At 41.4% G+C, this 20,568-nt stretch overlaps 11 protein-coding genes across 11 annotated transcripts; 4 read left to right on the top strand and 7 right to left on the bottom strand.

The window, feature by feature from the left end:
* Positions 1 to 70: 70 nt before the first annotated feature.
* BBOV_IV007090 (emp24/gp25L/p24 family/GOLD protein) lies at positions 71 to 826 on the bottom strand. The gene is made up of 3 exons (XM_001610583.2): positions 654 to 826; positions 538 to 618; positions 71 to 500 (listed from the first exon to the last, which is right to left on the bottom strand). The coding sequence occupies exons 1-3, from the start codon at positions 811 to 813 to the stop codon at positions 85 to 87; spliced, it is 657 nt and encodes a 218-aa protein (XP_001610633.1). The 5' UTR covers positions 814 to 826; the 3' UTR covers positions 71 to 84.
* A 102-nt stretch (positions 827 to 928) lies between these two features.
* BBOV_IV007080 (putative ribosomal protein S12) lies at positions 929 to 2,356 on the top strand. The gene has a single exon (XM_001610582.2). The coding sequence runs from the start codon at positions 1,288 to 1,290 to the stop codon at positions 2,311 to 2,313; it is 1,026 nt and encodes a 341-aa protein (XP_001610632.2). The 5' UTR covers positions 929 to 1,287; the 3' UTR covers positions 2,314 to 2,356.
* A 19-nt stretch (positions 2,357 to 2,375) lies between these two features.
* Positions 2,376 to 3,935, bottom strand: BBOV_IV007070 (RNA recognition motif domain containing protein). Its single transcript, XM_001610581.2, has one exon. It carries the CDS (start codon positions 3,876 to 3,878, stop codon positions 2,397 to 2,399), a length of 1,482 nt encoding a protein of 493 aa, XP_001610631.2. The 5' UTR covers positions 3,879 to 3,935; the 3' UTR covers positions 2,376 to 2,396.
* Positions 3,924 to 8,482, bottom strand: BBOV_IV007060 (DNA polymerase (pol2) family protein). The gene has a single exon (XM_001610580.2). The coding sequence runs from the start codon at positions 8,416 to 8,418 to the stop codon at positions 3,967 to 3,969; it is 4,452 nt and encodes a 1,483-aa protein (XP_001610630.1). The 5' UTR covers positions 8,419 to 8,482; the 3' UTR covers positions 3,924 to 3,966.
* Positions 8,483 to 8,533: 51 nt separating this feature from the next.
* Positions 8,534 to 10,697, bottom strand: BBOV_IV007050 (WD domain G-beta repeat family protein). The gene has a single exon (XM_001610579.2). It carries the CDS (start codon positions 10,652 to 10,654, stop codon positions 8,570 to 8,572), a length of 2,085 nt encoding a protein of 694 aa, XP_001610629.1. The 5' UTR covers positions 10,655 to 10,697; the 3' UTR covers positions 8,534 to 8,569.
* Positions 10,698 to 10,771: 74 nt separating this feature from the next.
* On the top strand, positions 10,772 to 12,134 carry BBOV_IV007040 (uncharacterized protein). Its single transcript, XM_001610578.2, has 2 exons — positions 10,772 to 11,076; positions 11,120 to 12,134. Exons 1-2 carry the CDS (start codon positions 10,843 to 10,845, stop codon positions 12,089 to 12,091), a joined length of 1,206 nt encoding a protein of 401 aa, XP_001610628.1. The 5' UTR covers positions 10,772 to 10,842; the 3' UTR covers positions 12,092 to 12,134.
* On the bottom strand, positions 12,126 to 14,118 carry BBOV_IV007020 (uncharacterized protein). The gene is made up of 6 exons (XM_001610576.2): positions 13,502 to 14,118; positions 13,269 to 13,467; positions 13,163 to 13,234; positions 13,048 to 13,129; positions 12,940 to 13,014; positions 12,126 to 12,905 (listed from the first exon to the last, which is right to left on the bottom strand). Exons 1-6 carry the CDS (start codon positions 14,052 to 14,054, stop codon positions 12,162 to 12,164), a joined length of 1,725 nt encoding a protein of 574 aa, XP_001610626.2. The 5' UTR covers positions 14,055 to 14,118; the 3' UTR covers positions 12,126 to 12,161.
* Positions 14,119 to 14,644: 526 nt separating this feature from the next.
* On the top strand, positions 14,645 to 16,656 carry BBOV_IV007010 (TCP-1/cpn60 chaperonin family protein). Its single transcript, XM_001610575.2, has one exon. It carries the CDS (start codon positions 14,661 to 14,663, stop codon positions 16,614 to 16,616), a length of 1,956 nt encoding a protein of 651 aa, XP_001610625.1. The 5' UTR covers positions 14,645 to 14,660; the 3' UTR covers positions 16,617 to 16,656.
* On the bottom strand, positions 16,602 to 18,213 carry BBOV_IV007000 (uncharacterized protein). The gene has a single exon (XM_001610574.2). The coding sequence runs from the start codon at positions 18,147 to 18,149 to the stop codon at positions 16,674 to 16,676; it is 1,476 nt and encodes a 491-aa protein (XP_001610624.1). The 5' UTR covers positions 18,150 to 18,213; the 3' UTR covers positions 16,602 to 16,673.
* Positions 18,214 to 18,236: 23 nt separating this feature from the next.
* On the bottom strand, positions 18,237 to 19,407 carry BBOV_IV006990 (cell cycle control related family protein). Its single transcript, XM_001610573.2, has one exon. The coding sequence runs from the start codon at positions 19,333 to 19,335 to the stop codon at positions 18,301 to 18,303; it is 1,035 nt and encodes a 344-aa protein (XP_001610623.1). The 5' UTR covers positions 19,336 to 19,407; the 3' UTR covers positions 18,237 to 18,300.
* A 31-nt stretch (positions 19,408 to 19,438) lies between these two features.
* On the top strand, positions 19,439 to 20,553 carry BBOV_IV006980 (uncharacterized protein). The gene is made up of 2 exons (XM_001610572.2): positions 19,439 to 19,816; positions 19,851 to 20,553. Exons 1-2 carry the CDS (start codon positions 19,479 to 19,481, stop codon positions 20,479 to 20,481), a joined length of 969 nt encoding a protein of 322 aa, XP_001610622.2. The 5' UTR covers positions 19,439 to 19,478; the 3' UTR covers positions 20,482 to 20,553.
* The last annotated feature ends 15 nt before the right edge of the window (positions 20,554 to 20,568 follow it).

Genomic DNA, 20,568 nt, shown 5'->3' with positions numbered 1-20,568 from the left:
GCCATGTGAAAGATTCAATTATACATGTAACACAAGCAAATTCAAAAGCACAGACATTTTAGAAATCAATTAATGATATGTTGTTTACACGATTCGGTATGCTTTGAAGAACCTGGTGATGTGGTATACTGAGAACAGGGCTGTTGCTGCGATGATGAATAATTGTAGCAAGTAGAAGTACAGTAGGTAGTTGTACATGCTTTTGTATGTATCGTGCAGTTCTTTTGCGGTGTTATTTTCCAGTCTTTGATGGTTCTTGATATTGATGATATTGATAGAGAACTTGCGCATTTCTTCAGATAGATTCTTCATTTCATCTTTCTTGGCTGTTGTTTCTCTATCTACATCGTATTGTGTATTACGACCGTATATATCATTTCCATCGGCGATTTCTATTGACAGCGCGATTTTAGCCATTTGAGCAGTATACCAAAGCTGTCCGGGGCAATCGATACATATGTAGTATGTACCTTCATTTTTGGCTACATATGTCACACGTCCTGCGTGTATATAATGGTCAACATTAATCCCACTAACCTCTTGTAGTTGCTTCTTTGAGGTTTGTATTTTGCAGTACCTTTTTTTCTTCGTCCGATATCCTAACAACGCAGGCGCGTGCTGCGTATTGATATATGCGTGTAATTAAAGCTTACCTTCTTGATTAAGCATTTCATAATTTACGCTAATCATTGCCATTTGTGGCACATTTTCGTAGAAGCATCTCCTGTCGTTGTATTCTATATTGAAGAAGAAGCCAGCGGCTCCTACGGTATATGCTGTGAGTACAGCTACAACACTCAGCGCAGGCTTCATTTTATTGATTTATATAAATAAATCTGCGCCTTTTGTATGTGTCCGTTAGGTTTGTTGGTTTATTGTGTCGTTTACACATCCTGCTGCCTGGCCTTACCCAATGTAATACTTATGTACATATAACATATATTATGCGACCCTTTCAATACTTCCATTATACCTAATGCTAGTTTACATTGTCTCTTGTTTGTATCGAATACATTCTGTCATTTCTTAATTAACAGTGTGTGGGCATCAAGCAACGTTTATATTTTCCTTGGACTCATGTTATTTTATTTGTCAGAGATATTTTGCGTTCGTATGTAATAAAGGCGGAACGAGGATTGTATATCTCTTGGATGCTAAGAAAGGTCATTATTTCAGCTGAACGATTAAAATCTTAGAGGACAATTGTAACATGTAATGGGTTTTTACTTGTCTTCTTGATATTTTTGCCGTATTATCCTTTTTGAATATGATAATCGAATTGTAGAAATGTTTATATCCCAGATGAATCAAACATTACATCATCAAATAAAGCTGCGTTTTGTTAATGATGTATGCTTCCAGAGTAGATGCGTGTCTCATTATGCTTATGTATATTCACGGAGGCTATGTTCTAAAGTGGAGATACTAATGAATCGTAGCAGCAGTGCATCAAGTAGGGAAATAATCTTCAATATTAGGGACAAGCGGCCACTACCTGGTATACAGCATAAGATATCATCGAGGGATATTGATATGCCAGTATCGGATTTTCATGTTATGCCTCATGGAAAAGGCACACCCTTTAATTTGAAATCTACTATTGGATCCCTTAATGCCCGTTTCACCAGCTCCTTGATGTCGGCAGCTTGTTCAGTATCCCATTTACGTACATCTTTTGACAAGTTCAACTATGCGCCTGTGCGTCATTTCAGCACTCGCAATATAAGTGGTCGTTTATTTTATCGTCGACGTCCTAAGATGGTTCCTCGTTACAAGCCTAAGAACCGTCGATCGTGTTGGTTAGAGGGTTGTCCACAAAAGAAAGGTGTTTGTGTTACCATCCGTGTAGTAACTCCTCGTAAACCTAATTCTGGATTGCGTAAGGTAGCTCGTGTAAGGCTGTCAACAGGGCGCACGGTGACGTGTCACGTACCTGGTGAGGGTCACAATCTTCACACTCATTCTGTTGTATTAGTTCGTGGTGGTCGTTGTCAGGATGTGAGTGGTTGTCACTATAAAGTGGTTCGTAGTAAGTATGACTTATTACCTGTAAAGAATCGTGCATCATCACGTTCTAAGTATGGTGTTCGTTTATCAGATGCAGTTATTGAGAAGCGACGTTTGCGTAAGAACCAGTTACATGTAACTACTGAGTTAGATCGTGAGTTATTTAATTCGTTATATTTAAACGACTGGATAAACCACGATGGCTCTCGTCGTCTAGAGCCTTTGGGGCCAGACGATCCTTTGCCTGTTGACATATTCAGTTTCAACAGTCGTCTTCGCAATATAATACACAACAGCAAGAGTTGATGTAGCACCTTTATATCTACTGTGGTTCATTGGCCACATTACAATCGCTATATTATAAATATCGCCTTAATCTATATTACTATTCACTGGTTTGCTGTACGAAGTTCATTGAGGATATCTCCAGCTTGGTTTGGATCTTCTGCGATGATCGGGTTGTACATGGATGAGTGTTCCTTAAGGAAGTTAGGCGCTGGGTTTGAGAATTCTCCCACGTGGAACAGCAATTCACTGAAGAAATGGCATTCTACAATCCGGTGTCCGAATTTACGTCCATCTAGTACTTTCCTTGCTTTTGAAGCCCCTTCTATATTACTGAATAGAACGAATGCGCATCCTACTGCTGAGAAATCCATATTTCTTATTTCGTCTAGTGTGAGACCCTTTGGTACCCTTGGCATTTCCACTCGTACTACTGGTCCGTACTCTTCGCATTCGCATCTTACGTCATCGATGATATCATAATATTCTGCGTCGTCTTCTAGGTCTTCTTTGGACACTAGGTTTGCGAGTAGCAGCACTCTTGTTGGTATTTGTGACTTCATGATATCGCATGATTCTATTTGTTGCTTCATGAAATCTTCGGACATTGCTCCACGTTCCAGTGCATCTACAGCAAGTTCCACTTTTACATCACGTTTCTTTAGTCCTTCTAGTGCGATATTTTGCATTTCAATATGTTCATATTCGAATATGCATAGTGGCGGTTTATTATCTTCTGTAATATATTGGTAATACTTGAGATTTCCTTGTGCTTCCAATTCGCGCTTGAGGGCTGGTTCGTCTGTTACGTTTAGGACGCATAACCTATCGGTCATAGCCTTCGCGCGTTCTGTTGCTAGCATATCAGCCGCAGCTGATATTTGCTCAGAGGCACATTTAAGTCCTGCGATACCCAGTGCCAGTAGTGATGGGTCCAATGTTGGTATTGTTGGTGATGGCGCTTCTGTCAGTATTTCTGGGTTATATGTTTTTGGTCTGTTTATTCTTAAACTGTAATTCATGTAGTTTATTCCGCTTAGTTGTATGCAATTACTGGCTTCCTCCATTGTGCGCATTTCTACGAATGCATAGTGGCTATCAGCACTGATCCATCCTTTTTGGCATGGGTTTCCTGGTATACTAGTTCCGTTAACCGCTGTAAGTGCATCATTAAGGAATTCTAATAGATTGTTAACATCTGCTTGTGGTGGTATATTTCCGATATATATTTCTCTGTAAGGCTTTGTTGCTAGGGGATCGAGTCCAATAGATCCTACACCTTGTCCCAATGGGTGACTACTGAGCATTTCATTGATACTGTATCGTTTAGTTCTCGACGCTGTTTTTGGTGGTGAGTCATATCTGAAGTCTCTTCCTCTTCTGTTATCATCTTTTGATCTATCGCGATCATATGAATTCCTTCTAGTTTTAGACCTTGATCTTTCTCTATGTGTATATTTTTGTTTAGAATCCTGGTCGTATTTTGAATGTCGCCATGATCTTTTATCATAGCTGGGCGACCTATGCCTTGGGCTTCTATACCGCCTTGAGCGGTGCCTACTACGACTTCTACTACGTGATCGCATTGTTTAAATGTAAAACAAGGGGAAATAATGTTAAAATTGATATGAATGTTGCTATGGGGGGTCACTGGGTATATACTACTTCAGCAGGTTAAACTTTAAGTGTGCTGAACACATCAGCTAGTGTGACCACGCTGTATGCGTTTCTTTGTTGCAATTCCTTAAGCAGCTCGCACATGTGTTGACGTTCAAGTTGGTAGTCCACTGTGTGATATTTCATGAAGGGCAGCGCCTCTATGATTCCTAGTATATACTGACCACAAATTCGGAATCCCGATGTTGCTCTTAAGTTTGCCATGCGTAACGTGCTTTGCAGTATATCGTTGAATGGTTTTGTCTTTCGTGGTGGATTTTTTGCTGTGAGTATTGTCATTTTCCCATTCATGTCTACTGTCATGTTGACCAGAGTATCTTCGCGATCCTTTCCTTCTTCATTTTTAAGTGTTCCTTCTAGCATGTAGATGAGGTATTCGTAGTACAGGTATATTTTGGATGCTGGTAATACCAGTTCCATTGCATCTCGGCTTTGGCACGTTGGCTGGGGGCACATATCATTATCTCCTATGCATACGTTTGGTGTCATTGTATTGCAAATGTTACATATCCTTATGCAGAATGCCGATTGCATAGCGATTTCGTATACAGTTCTTGTGATCCAATTGCGCATTGCGTGTAGCGGTATCCAGTTTCCACAGTTACTGCAGGTCATATTTCTTAGGAAGTAGTTTGCTGCAACTCCGTTATTGCAGAACTGACATCTTACAGTTGTTGTGATTTCCACTTCTCTATATCTGTCATCAGTTCTGTTGATAAGGCTCAGTGCTTTAGATTCGTGTTCTGCATAATCGAACGATCCGTAGTTGGTATTCAGTATGGTCCTGTTAACATCATCTTGAATTTGCAGGCAGCTGGCTAATTTTTGTGGGTCAGTTCCTTCGATAACTCCACATAACCTTAGTATTGGTGGTAGTAATTGCTGTGTCTTGTAGTACTGTATATCAGGTTCAAGACCCTTTTGTTGGAATTCCGTTAGACTATAAGCCCTGTTACATAACGACCTCAGTTTTACATCAAGTTCTGTTTTCTTTTCATTGGATTCTGCATTATCCTGTAGTACCAATTTCTCAATTGACTCTTTGGAGCATATGATAAACGGCACTTCATGCCCTGCGCTGAATGACGCTCCGGATTCATTCATACGCAATGCCACTGTTACATGAGGAAGATTGTTATTTTGTCCATATTCTTGTGGATTCTTTGCTAATTGTCTAGTTATGATCCATGCCTTTGGTGGTATATTACCTTCTGCGATTTTATTATTTACATCTCTTAGTGTCTCATGTATTTTTTCGACTGTATTTTCTACACCCAGTTCTTCTGGGTCGTTTACTTTATCATTGAGTATGATTGCCAGTAGTGCATTACCCACTTCCTTGGTGAGTATTGACCAGTCTCTTCTGATAAAATCTAATCCTTTAATTTCTCTTGCGAATATCCTTGATTTATAGTCTACAACTTTAAGTGCTGCATATTTCTTTTTCTTTAGTAGTAGCAACCTGTTGAACATGGCATCCATTCCAATTTCCAGTTTTTTATGCGATTTATTGATTGACGACATGAGTGTGTTGGCGATTTGTTTTGCAGCTTCGTATGATGTTTCGGAACCGTCGTCACGTATATTGGTATCTATCATTAGTGAGTCAGTGTCACCGTATATAACGTGTAGTGAGTACTGGTTTTCAACTCTTTCTCTGGTTGACTGTAGTACCAATCTTCCCTGTTGTGTGATGTATGCCGCCATATGTCTTGCGTGGAACCTGGAGTATACACTGCCTAAACAACCATAAAGTGAATTCGCCACTAGTTTGAGTGCTAACTGTCTCACACCCAATTGTGCTTTCCTGGAGTCGTTCTTTTCCACGGCTATTGCAGCCTTCACTGACGCTCTAAGTTCTACAAGTCTTTTTAAAATTTGCGGCAACATTCCAGTGGTTTCCGTTAGCACTTGTACAGAACCATCTTCTAGCAACTTTACCGTTGTAAAGCAGACGTTGAACTCCTGTATAATGGAGGGGTATAGTGAGTTGAAATCAAGCAATAAAACAAAGTTATCATACAAACCTGTTTCCGGCTCTAGTACGAGCCCACCTTCATAATTCTTTTTTTTCGAATCGCTATCATCTTTATCGGCATCGCTCGTTTGTTTGTGGAACCTTTCGAAGTGATGGTCTATGATATATTTAGACCTGTGGAACTCATGCAGCAGTAAGAAGTCATTTCTTTCTGATCTAGCGCACTGTACACTGCGTGACCAGAGATTTCCTGCGATATTAGTTAGCTCTTTTGTCAGCGGTAGTGCTTGCAGCTTAATCACTAAATTGAATGTGTCTACAGCACACTTTGAGTTTGCCTGTACCAGCACCATTAGTTCCTTCATTGCTGTTTCTCCAAAACAATTTGTTAGTTCCTTTAGGTTGAACGACTGCTTCGTGTAGAGCGCATGCTCCTTCATCGGTGTTGCATATACCAAGTCTGCTACACAGCTACTCAGGTCGTAATTACTTCTGTTATGGTGCAGCTCCTTGGTAAGCAGCCTAGTATCGCAGAATATCCTGCCTGCAAAGAACGGGTGGTTATATTTTCTCGTAGCCCTGATGCGTGAGAATGACACTCTGAGTGGTATGTTGAGGGCGTTGCATCTTTTGAGTAGCGGTTCTGAAAAGTTCTGTGCAATATCATGGCACATGACAATATCTGGGTCAATTACTTCCAGTGTCTTCATGAAGTTGGCCAACAACCCTCGTTCATGTTCGAATATTCTGAAATACGGTCGTTTTTTCAGGAATGACTGCAATTCCAGCGGCCAACTTTGGTTATTCAGTTTCCTGATACCGATATACTGAGTGCATTTATTTAGTGATTTGATTTCACTGGTATCCAGCTTAAAGTTTCTATCGTATACCATTGCAATTTGCAGTGTTTCCTGGTGCGTTGGTGATGCGAAAAAGGTTTTAATCGACACTGCCGCTACGCAGAGTGTAGGTGTTGGCAATTCTTCAGAGTTCTTTATGTTCCACAACTCCACATTTTTGTGACTATCTATTTCAAATTCATGTTTACATGTAGTTATTCTTTCTTTTGACATCCTTGCTTCTGTTATTCTAAGCCACGAGGGTCCTTTAATCTTACGTTTTACTAGGAACAATTCCCCTGGTGTTGACGTTGCACCGTATACATCACTATAAGTCTCCCCTTCAAAATGCTCCTGTTTAAGTGACGGGTACTGATATGGATAGCACACCTTAACGTACAATGCTTCTTCGGACGGCCCATATGTTAGTAGTTTCCGCTTTACTAGTTTATACTTTACCTTTTTTATCCCATAGCTCTTTCTTATCGATTCGAATTCATTAAAGAATTGCTTCATGAATGCTCTTTCATAGCTACTTTCAAGTTCTGGCAAGTGTCCCAGTTCTAGGTCCATCCGTGCTTTAAAAAAGAGGCACCTCATAAACTGTTGTACTGTGATCATGCAGCTATCCGTGCTGCTATTACTTCTTCGTATTTTCCCGAATAATCTTAGTGCTCCGCCAACATCTTCATGTAGATCAAGTAAGTAAAAAGCCAATTCGTTATTATCCTGCGATATAGTTTTTTCAAATTCAGGTGTTGATCCTTCTCTTGGGCTATCTGTGACTATGACTTCCATATCTCCCACTTCAACTTCTTCAAAATCTGCCACTATTGAATTATCCAATTGCAGTGGTACTTTATCTTGTGAATTAGTTTCCTTGATTATATGATCTATATCAATTCCAGTTGTGATATTCTGTATATCTACCTGCTCTTTGGTATGTTTTACCGTTGTTTCTACATGTTCCTCTGGCATTTGTCGTGGCACATTTGCGTACATTTGATATTGTGGAAATGCCTGATTTTGTGGCATTCCTATAGCAGGTGCTGTGGCGTAATTATACGGCATTACTGGTGCCACACTTTCGGTCATGCCATAGGGATATGGCATCCCAGGGTTTATACCTTGGGGGTATCCCATTCTCATCTGGAAGTTACCTGCAATGACATTGGCACTATTCGAGAGTGTAGAACCCATGGTCATATCATCGTTGTCAAGGTCATCTTCAAATTTACTGAGTTTCTCCATGAGTTGTTTATCTGTTTGTACTTCCTTGGGTGCTTTGTAAGCCATACTTTCCTTTCTAGCTATTTCAGAGAAATGCTGCTCAATAGATTTTCCATATCCATCGGGTAACTGTCTTTTTGATTGTCGTTTATCTGTATCTTCATCTGCAGATTCGCTATCATATTCGTAATCATCATCTGAGAAAATCTCTCCTCCTTCTATAAATTCATCTAGTTTCCTTTTAGATGTCCTATCTTTATATTCTTCCGCTGTGACTACTTCATAGATTCGTTCGTTTTCATCTTCAATTTCATATTCATCAAGTGCATTAGTCGTTCCTTCGCGCTGCTTCCTTATTTTAGACAATGCGCTTGACACTGCATTAGCTCTTGATCCCGCCATTGTGTATATTTAATAACGATTGTGCACTAAAAAAGAGCTTGTGTAACATCGAGCTATATGAGTGATGTCGTTCTATAAGTGTTTCGGGGTGTACACATACTATATTGGATTATGTACATGTCTACTAATTTATTTATGGATTTTTTATACGTTAGTAGAATTCCTTTCTTCGGAATACTACGAATGTTATATATCCATCACTTGATGCTGTGGCACACACCAATCCATTGGGTGACCATGCGATATCTGTGATCGTGCAATAGTGCAGATTCTTCAGTACTGCGATTGGTCCTCGTGTTTCTAGTGTATCATAGAAGCACAACGAGCCATCTAGTGTACCCGCTGCAAACATGAGTCTGGGCACCTTCACTTCGTCCTCTACGTCGGTGTCGTATTCTTTATCTTCTTCTTTTTTAGGCTTTTTAGTCTTTGACCCTTTAGGTGTATCATAAGTAGCTTCGTAGAACTGTGGTTTTTTTATTTCTCGTTTACTGGTCCTGACTCCTGTTGTTACGGTATCATTTTGTTCGTCAACTGCGGCTTCATCAACATGCTCATCATCTTCATGCACTGGTGCGGTTTCGTCTATTAACTCTGATGCCATTGTGGGTGATTCAGTTTCGTCTTTGATATCATTTTCTCCTGGGCACTGCTTGGGTTCCACTTTTACGTATACTCTATCATTTATCAGGTCTTGTATATTCGGTGGCGGGCTTCCTAGATTGACCTTAAGCCTATGCTCCCACAACAACGGGTGTGAACTTTCCAACTCCAAATCAAGTTCTACGATCATATTTTTTTTCAATCCATCATTGTCTTCACATTTAATCTGTCCAGTCTCCACAGACTCTTGATCCATGCATTCATTTACGTGGTCCTGTGATGCATTATTACTTGATGGCACATCCTCGTCACTTTTAGATTCTGTTATATCATCTAACGTAAGGCCACCAGCAGCATTACTTGGTGTGGCGCTGTCATCTGTTTTAACCTCATTTAACATGGTTTGTGCCATATCCGTGTTGAGTTGTGCTTTGGGAGATTGCTTTCCTTTGGCAGCAGTTTTTGAAGTTTTACTTTTTTTCTTGGCTCCCTTTCCCTTGGGTTTAAATATTTTGTTAAAGAAGTTTATCTTCTCCTTTTCAATTTTACCTATATCCAAAGGGCAGAACTTGACTGCGACGAATGGACCCGTTGGTGACTGGTGTGTCACCATTGGTATTCCGAGGTTTATAAGCTTTCGGTGGAACACATACAATGTGTATACCGACTCCCCTTTATCTTCCACTTCATCTTCTTTCATGAATAACGAATTATGTCTTATTCCGGCCGGTGTTACTAGGAACCTTCCATCTGGTGACCAGTCAAGTCTCCTGAAGAATGTGGACAGCTCTTCGTTCATGAATACCGATCTGCTATATCTCACGTCATCTGACTCCATACCTATTGACTCTTTAAACTCGGATCTATCTTTGGCTGATCGTAGTACTAGTATACTTTTCCATTGCCTTTCACCTCTGCGCTTCCATATTCTTAGTGTTTGATCTTGTCCCATTGACGCTATCATAATATTTTGGGGGCATATAGCAACCCCCTGGGCAAAACTGGTATGCCCTTCAAAATGCCTGATCCGCCCATTGCCTTCGACAAAGGTATCTATTAACGACACATGCCCATCTTCGGTCGTCACTGCCAGTAGCCTTCCATCGGGGCACCAACAAATGCTATTGATAACGTGCGATAATCTATAGTATTGGAACCTTGTATAGTTTTCTTCATATTGTTGCCCTGCATCATCTACTCCTGCGGATGCATTCGACTTCGCCCACAGGAAGACACATCTGTCTTCTCCTCCTGACGCAAGTATGATTCCGTTAGGGCTCCACCTAACGGCATTAACTTCTCCGATGTGTCCTACCAAGCGTGCCAGAATACGCACGTTAAAAGGTTGTACATCCTTTATTCCTTTGTTTATTGTTGTATTAGCTGCCCTAAGATTCTCTGGCGCGAGTATACTTTTATCAGAGTGTGTTGCGTATTGCGGAGCGTTATCATGTATAGACACTTGCCATATATGTACAAATTCATCTGCTCCACCTGTTGCTAATTTGAATATTGATGTGCTTCCTGTGTTTTGTGTTGGTAATTGCGGTTGGAAGTCAAGTGAGTATACTCTATCGCATTGTTTGTTATCTTTGCTATGCCATAATATTTGCGGTAGAAAAACAAGTGGCATTTTGTTAATGTTCTCTAGGAGTTACAATGTGCATTGACTGTTTTCTATAGACTAGATCGTGATGTGTTCCCTGGGGCCATAATTCTGATTACTCTAACAGCTCACCTGCACATTGATTCCTTGGTATATTCCAGGGGCTGGATTGCCCTTGGTTTGATTTGATAGAATTTAGATACAAATAGTTGCCAATGTGGTCGCGTGGCATATTTCCCTTTACGGGCGTTATTTCACGCTATTCGTGCAGGTCTAGTTTCCTTTGTGATATTAAGCGCAACTTTTGTACTACCGCTAGTGTGGTGACTCACCAACGCTCGTTGCGCAACGTATTGAAGTTATCTTCTGTATGTCTTGTTGGTACTGGTTTATACTACTACTACGGCCGGGGAAACCTACCTTTTTTATTTTCTATTCCACTTGAGCATGTATGTTTATTATGGTAGTTCATTGTATTATACTTTTGTACAGATAGATGAGGAAAAATTCGATGGCACTGATAATGTTGTTGTAGTTCTGCTTGGCGGCAACCGCCGTAAACATTACCCTCGTCGGCAAATTGAGCTATTGCAATCAATAGTTCCCAAGGGCGTCCGTATATGCTACACTGTGAAGGAGGGTGGCGACTACTCCAACCCTCCTGCAATGCTTTACAAGGGTATGCGCAAGCAATTTTACGGTTCATTGGATTTAACTGATAAATCGCAATTTGATGCTCTTAAGGCTGACATGATAGAATTCTTTCAGCCTGTATCGCAGGACTATTCCAAGTTACATCAGGACACTAGGAATCCCGAGTTTGTTACATACAACACCTTTCAGGAGCGTGTAGTTCGTGAAGCTACCCCTCGTGCTCCTATAGTATTACAGTTATATGAGAAGGGATGTTTCCTTTGTTTTTTAATGCGTCCTTTTATTAATAGCGTGAATCGTCATTTACAGGAGATTAAGAGTCCTGTAAGAATCAAACGGCTGGATATTGAATCTAACGACTTTCCTTCTGGGTGCCCGATAACTCGTGCTACTCCTACTTTCGTTCTATTTAATGGACGCCCTACTGGCGACAAGTGGTCTGAATTTAAACCTCGTGATTTTGTTCGTAAATTAGCAGAGATTGCCCATTTGGATTCCAGGAGTCAATCCTATTTGGAATCCTTGACTGATGATGTATCACGTCGTTTTGCTTTGTTCGGTCGTTGGGCTCATTGGGTATCGCAATCACAATCTATTCAGGAGCGTGTTCTTACGGGTCAGCCGGTGAATGAGGACGAGATACAATCTCGTGTTTTGAACTCTTTGATGCTACTAGACATGGAGCGTCACGATGACCTGGAATCTAACTTGAAAGGCCTGCATAGTGACATTACATCTGCTGAGCAGGACTGCTTAGCTGTAGTTCAGGTAATGGCTGATGAGATTCTCCGTTCTGAGCGTGGTGGCTAAATGTCACTGCAACACTGATGTTTACTGTATAATGCATGTCTACAGCGATATTACGTTATGTTTAATAGTATCACGTCCATCGCAAGGCTGCTGTGGCTTTCGGTGCTGGTTTCATTGAATTTACATGTGCTACTAACTGCTTCAACAGGAGTGTATGATACCGCTTCACTTCAGCTTCTCTTTCTAGTGGAGGTAAATCTGCTTTTTGGCATATTTGTGACACCGGTCTTTCCTGTGATATATACTCGTTTACTCTTCTAAATTCCCGATATATGCTTTGCCACATTCTTATAGTGAACGGGTTAACATTCTTTCCCGTAATTGGGCACTTCATGACTAGTACTCCTAGTGTATTATCTACTACAGTATTTGTGTAGAGGTCAACAGTCGCTCCTTTCCTTCCTCCTTGAAATTGCTTATCACTGTAGAACCTAAAGAAATCAAACACAAGCTGTGTTATGGTCTCATTATTTTGACCTAGGTATCCACACTTTTTATATATATCATTGCTATCTGTGATGAACAGACGCCTGTCGTCGTTGCTATCAAGTTCAATTTCCATAAACTTGGGTAGTATGGGTACAGTTCTATTTTGCAAGAAATAGAACACCTGCAGTATGAGTGTATATGAGCTGAGTGTCCCTTGTGCGCGATTATTTATGCACCTTCTTGTTGCCCAGTATTTGATGAACCTTGCCAGCTTGACTACTCGTTCGTCGAGTGCAGTCATTGTTTTCACAAATCTCGTGTTATCCAGTGCCACGGTATTGTTAATCGATATATCACAGAAGTTGTGATTATCACCATCGTAGAGCTGTGGGTGTATTGAACTACTTCTTGGTACTTACCTTTGCGATTGGCACCTTTGCTGATATTATACTGATACTGGACACCAGGGCGTTATCACGCAATGCTGAGCGTACCTAATAGATGTATCACCCTGGCATAGCACTTACTAGATTTAGCTTAGATAGCCACTGTCGCTTTTGGTTACAGTTTGGTATTTCAAGACACATATCAACATCACTTCCCCGGACCCTGTGTATATCGCTTATCATTACTCTTACTTACCACAATCCGTTTTCACACGATCCGAATGTATGTAATGTGCCTTTAGCAACCTTTTCTAATATGGGTTTCAAGCTGTGATTACATATGTGTTCTTTATGGTATTTACCTGTCTATCAATGTTTGCTTTGTGCGATATTGTTCCGTTGTAGGGCATAGCATGTCTTTATCTAGTACTTCCAGATCTATGTGGAACTGTAATTCGTAGGCTTGCTTTCTGTCTCGTGATGCTGCGCCGCTAAATATTGCATCAGCAGCATCACTGCACAATTTATTGTATCTCAATATATCACTGTGCCTCATGCGCCCTAGTAGTGGTATAACACTTGCTATATTACCTACCTATATGTTTCCACAGCTCTAGCATCAATATTGACACTTCTCTATGGTGTATTACTCCGTTATTAATGCACATTTCTAGCAGTTCTAGTTTATCTGCATGGGTGAACTGTGAACCGTATACTGAGTGAATCTCCAAAATGAGCATTGCGATTGTTTCTTTTTTTAAAGTGTCACTTTTCTGTGCACTTGAGGTATCAGGTGACGGATCATTGCTACGATCCATATTAATCACACTTGCTGTATTCATTGACCTTTGGGGTATATATCTAAATTGCCTCTTATTAAATCCAGCACTCCATTTAGCCTTAAGGTCGTACTGCATATCGTTCATTCCATGCTTACATTGCACGGGGGAACACTGAATGTATCCTGGACGTAAAGTTGATAATGCAGCACTGAACATTGACCGCTGTTTCTTGCATGGTGATATTGTTAGAACATTGCTTGACCTAGATGCCTGCGTTGCGGCATTAGCATGAATATCAACTCTGGAGGCACCAACACATCCTCTTATCCCATTTGGAATATTTTTCATCCTTGATGACACAATCATGTTTAGGAGTATCTTTGGCCATATCCGCGAATCTGTCCAGCGTTGTTACTGCAATAGCGTCCAGTTAATATGGACGACCCATATCGCAGATTGATTATACATTATCGGTTACAAATAACATTAGTTAAACCCGCATGGCACGGCAAATCAAAAAATTTTAATTTGTGCCATCGCTGATGCTATGTAGGCTACAATGTGTAAGTGTTTGACTAAATTGTCGTGCTATAGCGAGGGAAGCAGCTACACAATGCCTGGGTCATTAGGGCATACTAATAGTATATATTACGTAGAACAGTTTAGAAATATATTCTGATGCACTATAAGTGGTTACATATCAGGAATCCGTTTGATTAGCAATAGAAGGTTGAATATGCACTAATGTGTTCAACACACCATGGTCATTTTTAGACACGCTTTAAAAAACAATATACAGGTGACTTCAGGCTCCTTAAAACCCCTAGAAGAGTTATTTTTGTCTATAGTATAGATATTAATAACCAATTGTATCGTTCATGGGGTGTGGATTCATAATATGTTCGCGGGGACCATGTGTATATTTCTATATAATTACGTTATATGTAGGTTTTTTTACTCTAACAGTTCGCTATGGCGAGTTTCCGCGTTTTTGCGGTATGTCTATTAGGTCTATTGTCTTCCAGGGCACTGGCCGTTGTTAGACACCGCAACAGGTTATCGGTTGGACATTCATTCCATGATGCTGAGCAAAGTAATCTTCCTTCTCCCAATGAGGCATTCACAGGTTCTGCTTTTATCGGTGCTCACAATTCGGGTTCATCTAGCTTTTACAGCAGGGGTTTCCGTAGCAACAGCAGTTCACTATCTGCCAAGCCTAAGGAGATAATTTTACATGACGAATGCCGCAACAACTTGCTTGCTGGTGTCAGTACTGTTGCTGATACAGTTCGTGTGACTTTAGGACCTCGTGGTCGCAATGTTCTTTTGGAGAAGGAGTTTGGCTCGCCCATAATTGTTAATGACGGTGTAACCATAGCTCGTAATATTGAGCTTGAGGACCGTAAGATTAATGTCGGCGCTAAGCTTATACAGGAGATTGCCAGTGCTTCTGATGATCGTGCTGGTGACGGTACTACCTCTACCTCTATTCTCGCTGCTGAGATAGCCAAGAAGGGTGTTGATTATGTCAATAAGGGTCACAATCCAATTCCTATTCAGAAGGGTATCCAAAAAACTTCCAAGTTGATCATTGAGGAGTTGAAGAGTTTAAGTAAGCCTGTGAATGGTTATAAGGACTTGCTCAACATTGCTACTGTTGCTACTAGTGGCAATGTTGTTATGGGTGAGGTTATTGCTAGGGCCTTTGACAAGTTGGGTGCCAATGCAGCTACAGTTCTTGAGGAGAACCCTGCTTTGGAGGACCAGCTTGACTTTACTGAGGGTTATACCTTTGAGCGTGGTTTTGCTAATCCTTACTTCCTTCTTGGTGAGGAGAAGGACACCATAGAGTGGACTGCTCCTCAGATATTGATTTCTGATGGTAAGATCGAGAGTGCTCAATCCGTGTTGCCCATTTTGGAGCATGCTGCCAAGACCAAGACCCCCTTGGTCATTATTGCTGAGGACTTTGGTCCCGATGCTATGCAGACGTTTATTATCAACAAGATGCGTGGCATGTTAAAGGTTGTTGCTGTTAAGGCTCCTTCGTTTGGTGAGCGTCGTAAGGACTATTTGCAGGACATTGCTACTGCCACCGGTTCTACCTTTGTATCTCAGGATGTCGGCATTAGTTTCAATGACTTGACTGTTGACATGTTGGGTATGGCTAAGAATGTTGTTATTAAGAAGGACCGTACTTCTATATTAACACTGCCGCAATTCAATGACGTCATTAAGAAGCGCATCCAGTCACTTTTATCGGAGAAGGAACGTTCCACTTCATCATTTGACAAGCAGAAATTGAATGAACGCATTGCTGCGTTATCCGGTGGCATTGCTCGTATTCGTATCGGTGCTGCCACGGAAACCGAATTAAAGGAGAAGCGTCTTCGTTATGAGGATGCCATTAATGCTGTAAGGGCTGCCATGGAGACCGGTTTCGTTCCTGGTGGTGGTGTTGCTTATTTGGCTATGCAATCTCCAGAGTTCACTGCTAAGGCTGAGCGCCACATCAATGACACAGTGACTGCTGAGATGCGTCCCAGCGACCCTAACCTTGAGGGTGAGAAGGCCGATGACGTTGAGAGCGAAATTGCTTTACAGCAGGCCGGTGCTAAGATTGTACTCGATGCTATGTCTATCATTACTCAGCAAATTGCTGACAACGCAGGTGCCAATGGCGCCAAGGTTGTTGAGCGCATTAAATCTAGTGGCAAGCCATTTGGTTACGGCTGGAATGCCAAGACCAATAGCTACGGCGACATGATTCAGCAGGGTGTGATCGATCCTACTAAGGTCGTCATGAATGCCGTCGAGAACGCTTCTTCGGTTGCTGGTCTCATCCTCACTACTGAGGGCATGATGGTTGAGAAGGAGACTGAGAAGAAGAAGGGTGTTGCCTCATCCATTGAGGATGCTTATGAGTAAACCTCTTACTAAGCCCTAATATCGTTATGCAGTGTATTAGTATTTAATGTGGTTAAACTACCCAAATGATTTACGTGATATGCTGTTTTCGGTAGCCCATATAAGCTTGATATCACCCGGTAGTGTATCTTCTACCCAGTGCATTGCTCTAGCTTGTGCGTGCACCATATGGCGTACCTTAAGGGCCAGTGCACAGTTTGAGCTATACAGTTTAAGGACACGTATCCCATCGTGGCAAAGTGCCGATAGGAGGAATGCGACATCGCTGGTACAGCAACATTCATCTGGCCTCAACATCGTCGGCGGCTGGGTATAGTCATTCCATATGAGTGTCCACATCAGTGAGCGCACGGGCTGATCCAGCTGGAAACTATCCATGTGTACTATGGCAACGATATCATGCGGTTCTAATACTTCTGTGGATACACCACTTGGTGTTGACGTAATCCTGGGATAATATACACTGCGCACTTGGTTATATATGTGTAGCATTGAGGTGACGTAAACAGCTCCGTCCATTGTTGCGATGGCCATGAATTCACTTAACGCGTTGATACATCGATCTCCTTGGAGCGTGAACATATGTGGAGAGCCTGTTTCCAAGTATCGATTCATTTGGTTATACTGCTTCGGGCTTATATGTACTGCTGACGGCACTCCAGTAGCATTGGTATCGATGCGAGTATGGAACCTAACAAACTCGATACTATCATCGTAGTACTCCGGTATGTAAATCTCGAGATATATACCCTCTGAGCTGTGTACTACACACAATGCTTCCTGTACTATGCAAAAGTTAGTTAAACTTTCATGTTCCAGTTCCTCGCTGAAGTATCCTGGCAAGGGCCACTTGACAGTACATATTATTAACGATTGCTGCTGAGTCATGCTCACCATTTGATCAGATGGTTCTACATTGCTTTGGGATTCAATATACTCATCAGTGCGATAAACTACTCCTTGAGGATTAGTACCAACATTCAGCCTGTGGCATTTTGCCCTTTTCTCTAGTGGCATCCAGGTGATAACAGAACCTGATCTTGCGATAATAAGGGATACATATGGTGTTTTAGATATTCGATTCCATATTCGATCTCCGAATGACATTGAGTTTTGCCGTGATGGTTCCGGGTCAGATCCACGGTCCATTAACAGCCATTGTATCTGATCTACTCTATGGTCGAATTTATGCAGAAACACATTCTTCTTCAATTCTGGGTTCTCTGGCTCCAGGAACAGCACCTGCAGCGTCCCATCATTGAGACCAACTGCTAGCACTGAGGGCAGCCTAGGGTGATACTCCAGTGCAACAATCCCACTTTTGAATATCCTATGTCTTTTAATCAACAGTTCAACCAATGAGTGGTGTTTTGCATCGGATATGTAGCTAATATCTGTTGTTACTTTATCTTCCTGTCTAATCCGATTACATGATGGTTTGAAAGCATCTAGTATGTAAAGGTCGCCTTCCACAGTACCACATGCCAGTAAGTTAGGTTGCAATTGCGAGCTAGTGATTACGGTAAACTCCATGTCTTCGGTGGCCACGTATTGCTACTTAGACAAACACTCTGATCTACACACTAGCGCGTATATTTACACATTTGCGATAATTATCTCAAGTATGTTTATTTAGTACTGATTCAAGGTATTTCACCCTGATGTTATCTACGTACCTTCCATGTTATACCCGGTGCTTCAATCTTGTATCAATATGTTTAATGAATTGCAGTCTTCGTTTTTTATCTTCTATGGTAGATCCTCTTCCGCTTGAGGACCCACAGGTACGTGAGAATATGCCTGTATCCTTCTTCAATATACTTTTAAAGTGTGCTTTAATCTTTTTGGACTGCGATAGGAAGGTGACTCTTTTGGCTTCCTGGACATCACGTTCATTTTCCGGTAGAAGGTCGACCATTACATTAGGGTTGGTTTTCAGTTGTTTCTTTTCATTACGGAATTTCCGCCGTAGAGCTGCATTTGACAGGTACCAATCTGCATTATTTATTTCATTGATAGCTAGAAGTTCATCCAACTTGTCGTCAATTACAGTCTTATCACATGTATCAGGATTCAACTTTGGGGTACCACTTTCCTGTATCTGGGTTGGACCTTTATATCTAGCTATCGCATTTCTCGTGGTAGCAGGCTTCGATTCCACTGGGTCACTGACTCCAGATGCTGCTTCCAAAGCCATGCATTCTAGTTTATATAATGGGTTAGATAGCAACTGTTGCTTCGTATCATGGCTATGGCCTAGTTCCAAAGTATTGGCATCCGCTACGTCAAAACTCTCTACCTTGATCCTTACTCCGGTCTTGCAGAGATAGGTTGTATTTTCGGGATCCGTCTGTATAACTATAGGGTTATGGCACTGGTGGCATGACATTAAAAAGGCGTAGATTGTTGTTGAGAAGTATTTCCCAATCGCTTTCCTTTCCGCGTCGAATCGAACTCCTTTTGCTATATAGCACTCACACTTGAGGCATATGACTTTGAATGGCATTTCAAAGCGTATAACAGCACCTCTTCCAGCTCCTCGCTGGAACGGCTCCAATGCGTCATTAGGCTCACTATCGACGTACTTCACGCTTGCGCTTTTAAAGTAGTTTCTTGCTTTTTTCGGTGTTTTGCGCATACGTCTACGTTGTTCTGCCCAGTCAGCTCCATCAGGAGCGTAATAGAAGTTATCAGCGCGCGCAGCCTTGAGTGTTGACATTTTCGTTATGGCTCTATACACACTAAGTCATGGATAATGGATCAAATAGTCCCGATATGTGTAGTACAATTTCTATTGTATATATAAACTGTGTTGTAGTGTACTTGGAGTGGCCATACTGTAGCCCCTAAGGAACATACACTATGTATCTTGCCAAGGTTTCAGCACATTTTCCTAGTTTCCATCGCATAAATACTGTATTAATATACCGACACATTCGTGTATATAAACATGGTTTTAGTCATGTATTATTGAGTTCATCTAGGGGCGACGACGTCGTTACATCGCATACTGAGGGTGTTAAGCCCTTGGAGTCTGTACTTCGTTTAAGTGACAATGGCGTCGAATTCATACAACGTGGCCTATCTGGACATCATGAGGATAACGTTAATCTAGGATCCATACCACAGATCGATACTTCTAGCTTTGCGGAGTACATAGAGATTCCGCGTGGCGGTCCTATTAGTCACTTGATAAATCGGTAGGTTACTGTATATACTTTGTAGTTTCTACAGACCGATCCGTATTGGCAATGGCATGATTCCTTTTAAGCGATATGTTGAAGGCAGTCCCAATGCGCATCATTATCCCCTCGGTCTATTACCGCGTAAATTTTCCTACAAACTTGCTGGTGACATTATAGTTACATCCTATGCTTTGGACGATCGCGACTATCGCATGGAAGGCAGCAGGCGCGTGATGCTGAGTGCCCTGCCTACCTTGAAGCGTACTAACTGCGAGGTGCTGTTACAGAAGTTATACGGTAAAGTCACAGTCCTGATTATTTTTTCTGGCGACATACCATATTCCGATTATAAATCAGGTTTAGAATGGCATCGTGCATTGGATTTTGTTGATCGCACTCACTTTTTGTTAAATTATCCATGCCCTGTTGGTATGTCATACTTCCACAAGCGTTATGTGGCTAGTATCGCTTCTTCCTTGGTCGATAGGGTTACGTTCTCGTGTCTAACTAGTAAACTCAGTTTCGAGGACACCATTGGTTTACATCAGTATCGTCGTCAATTTACTAGTGTCCTTTTGTTGGACAAGTTTGGCTACATTCGTTGGCACGCTGCTGGAAGGCCAACTCGTGAGTCTACATTCCTACTAAAGGAATCCTATGAGCGCCTCGTTAAGGAATAGACTGTTTTTCTATGCAATATGGCATTATCGCTTTCACATGTACTATAATGTGGTTTGAGTCCATGTAAAGTAGTACTATATCTCACG

Source organism: Babesia bovis (genome assembly GCF_000165395.2).
Source record: "Babesia bovis T2Bo chromosome 4 map unlocalized Chr4_1, whole genome shotgun sequence".
Taxonomy (NCBI): domain Eukaryota; phylum Apicomplexa; class Aconoidasida; order Piroplasmida; family Babesiidae; genus Babesia; species Babesia bovis.
This window is presented reverse-complemented; position numbering and strand designations above follow the sequence as displayed.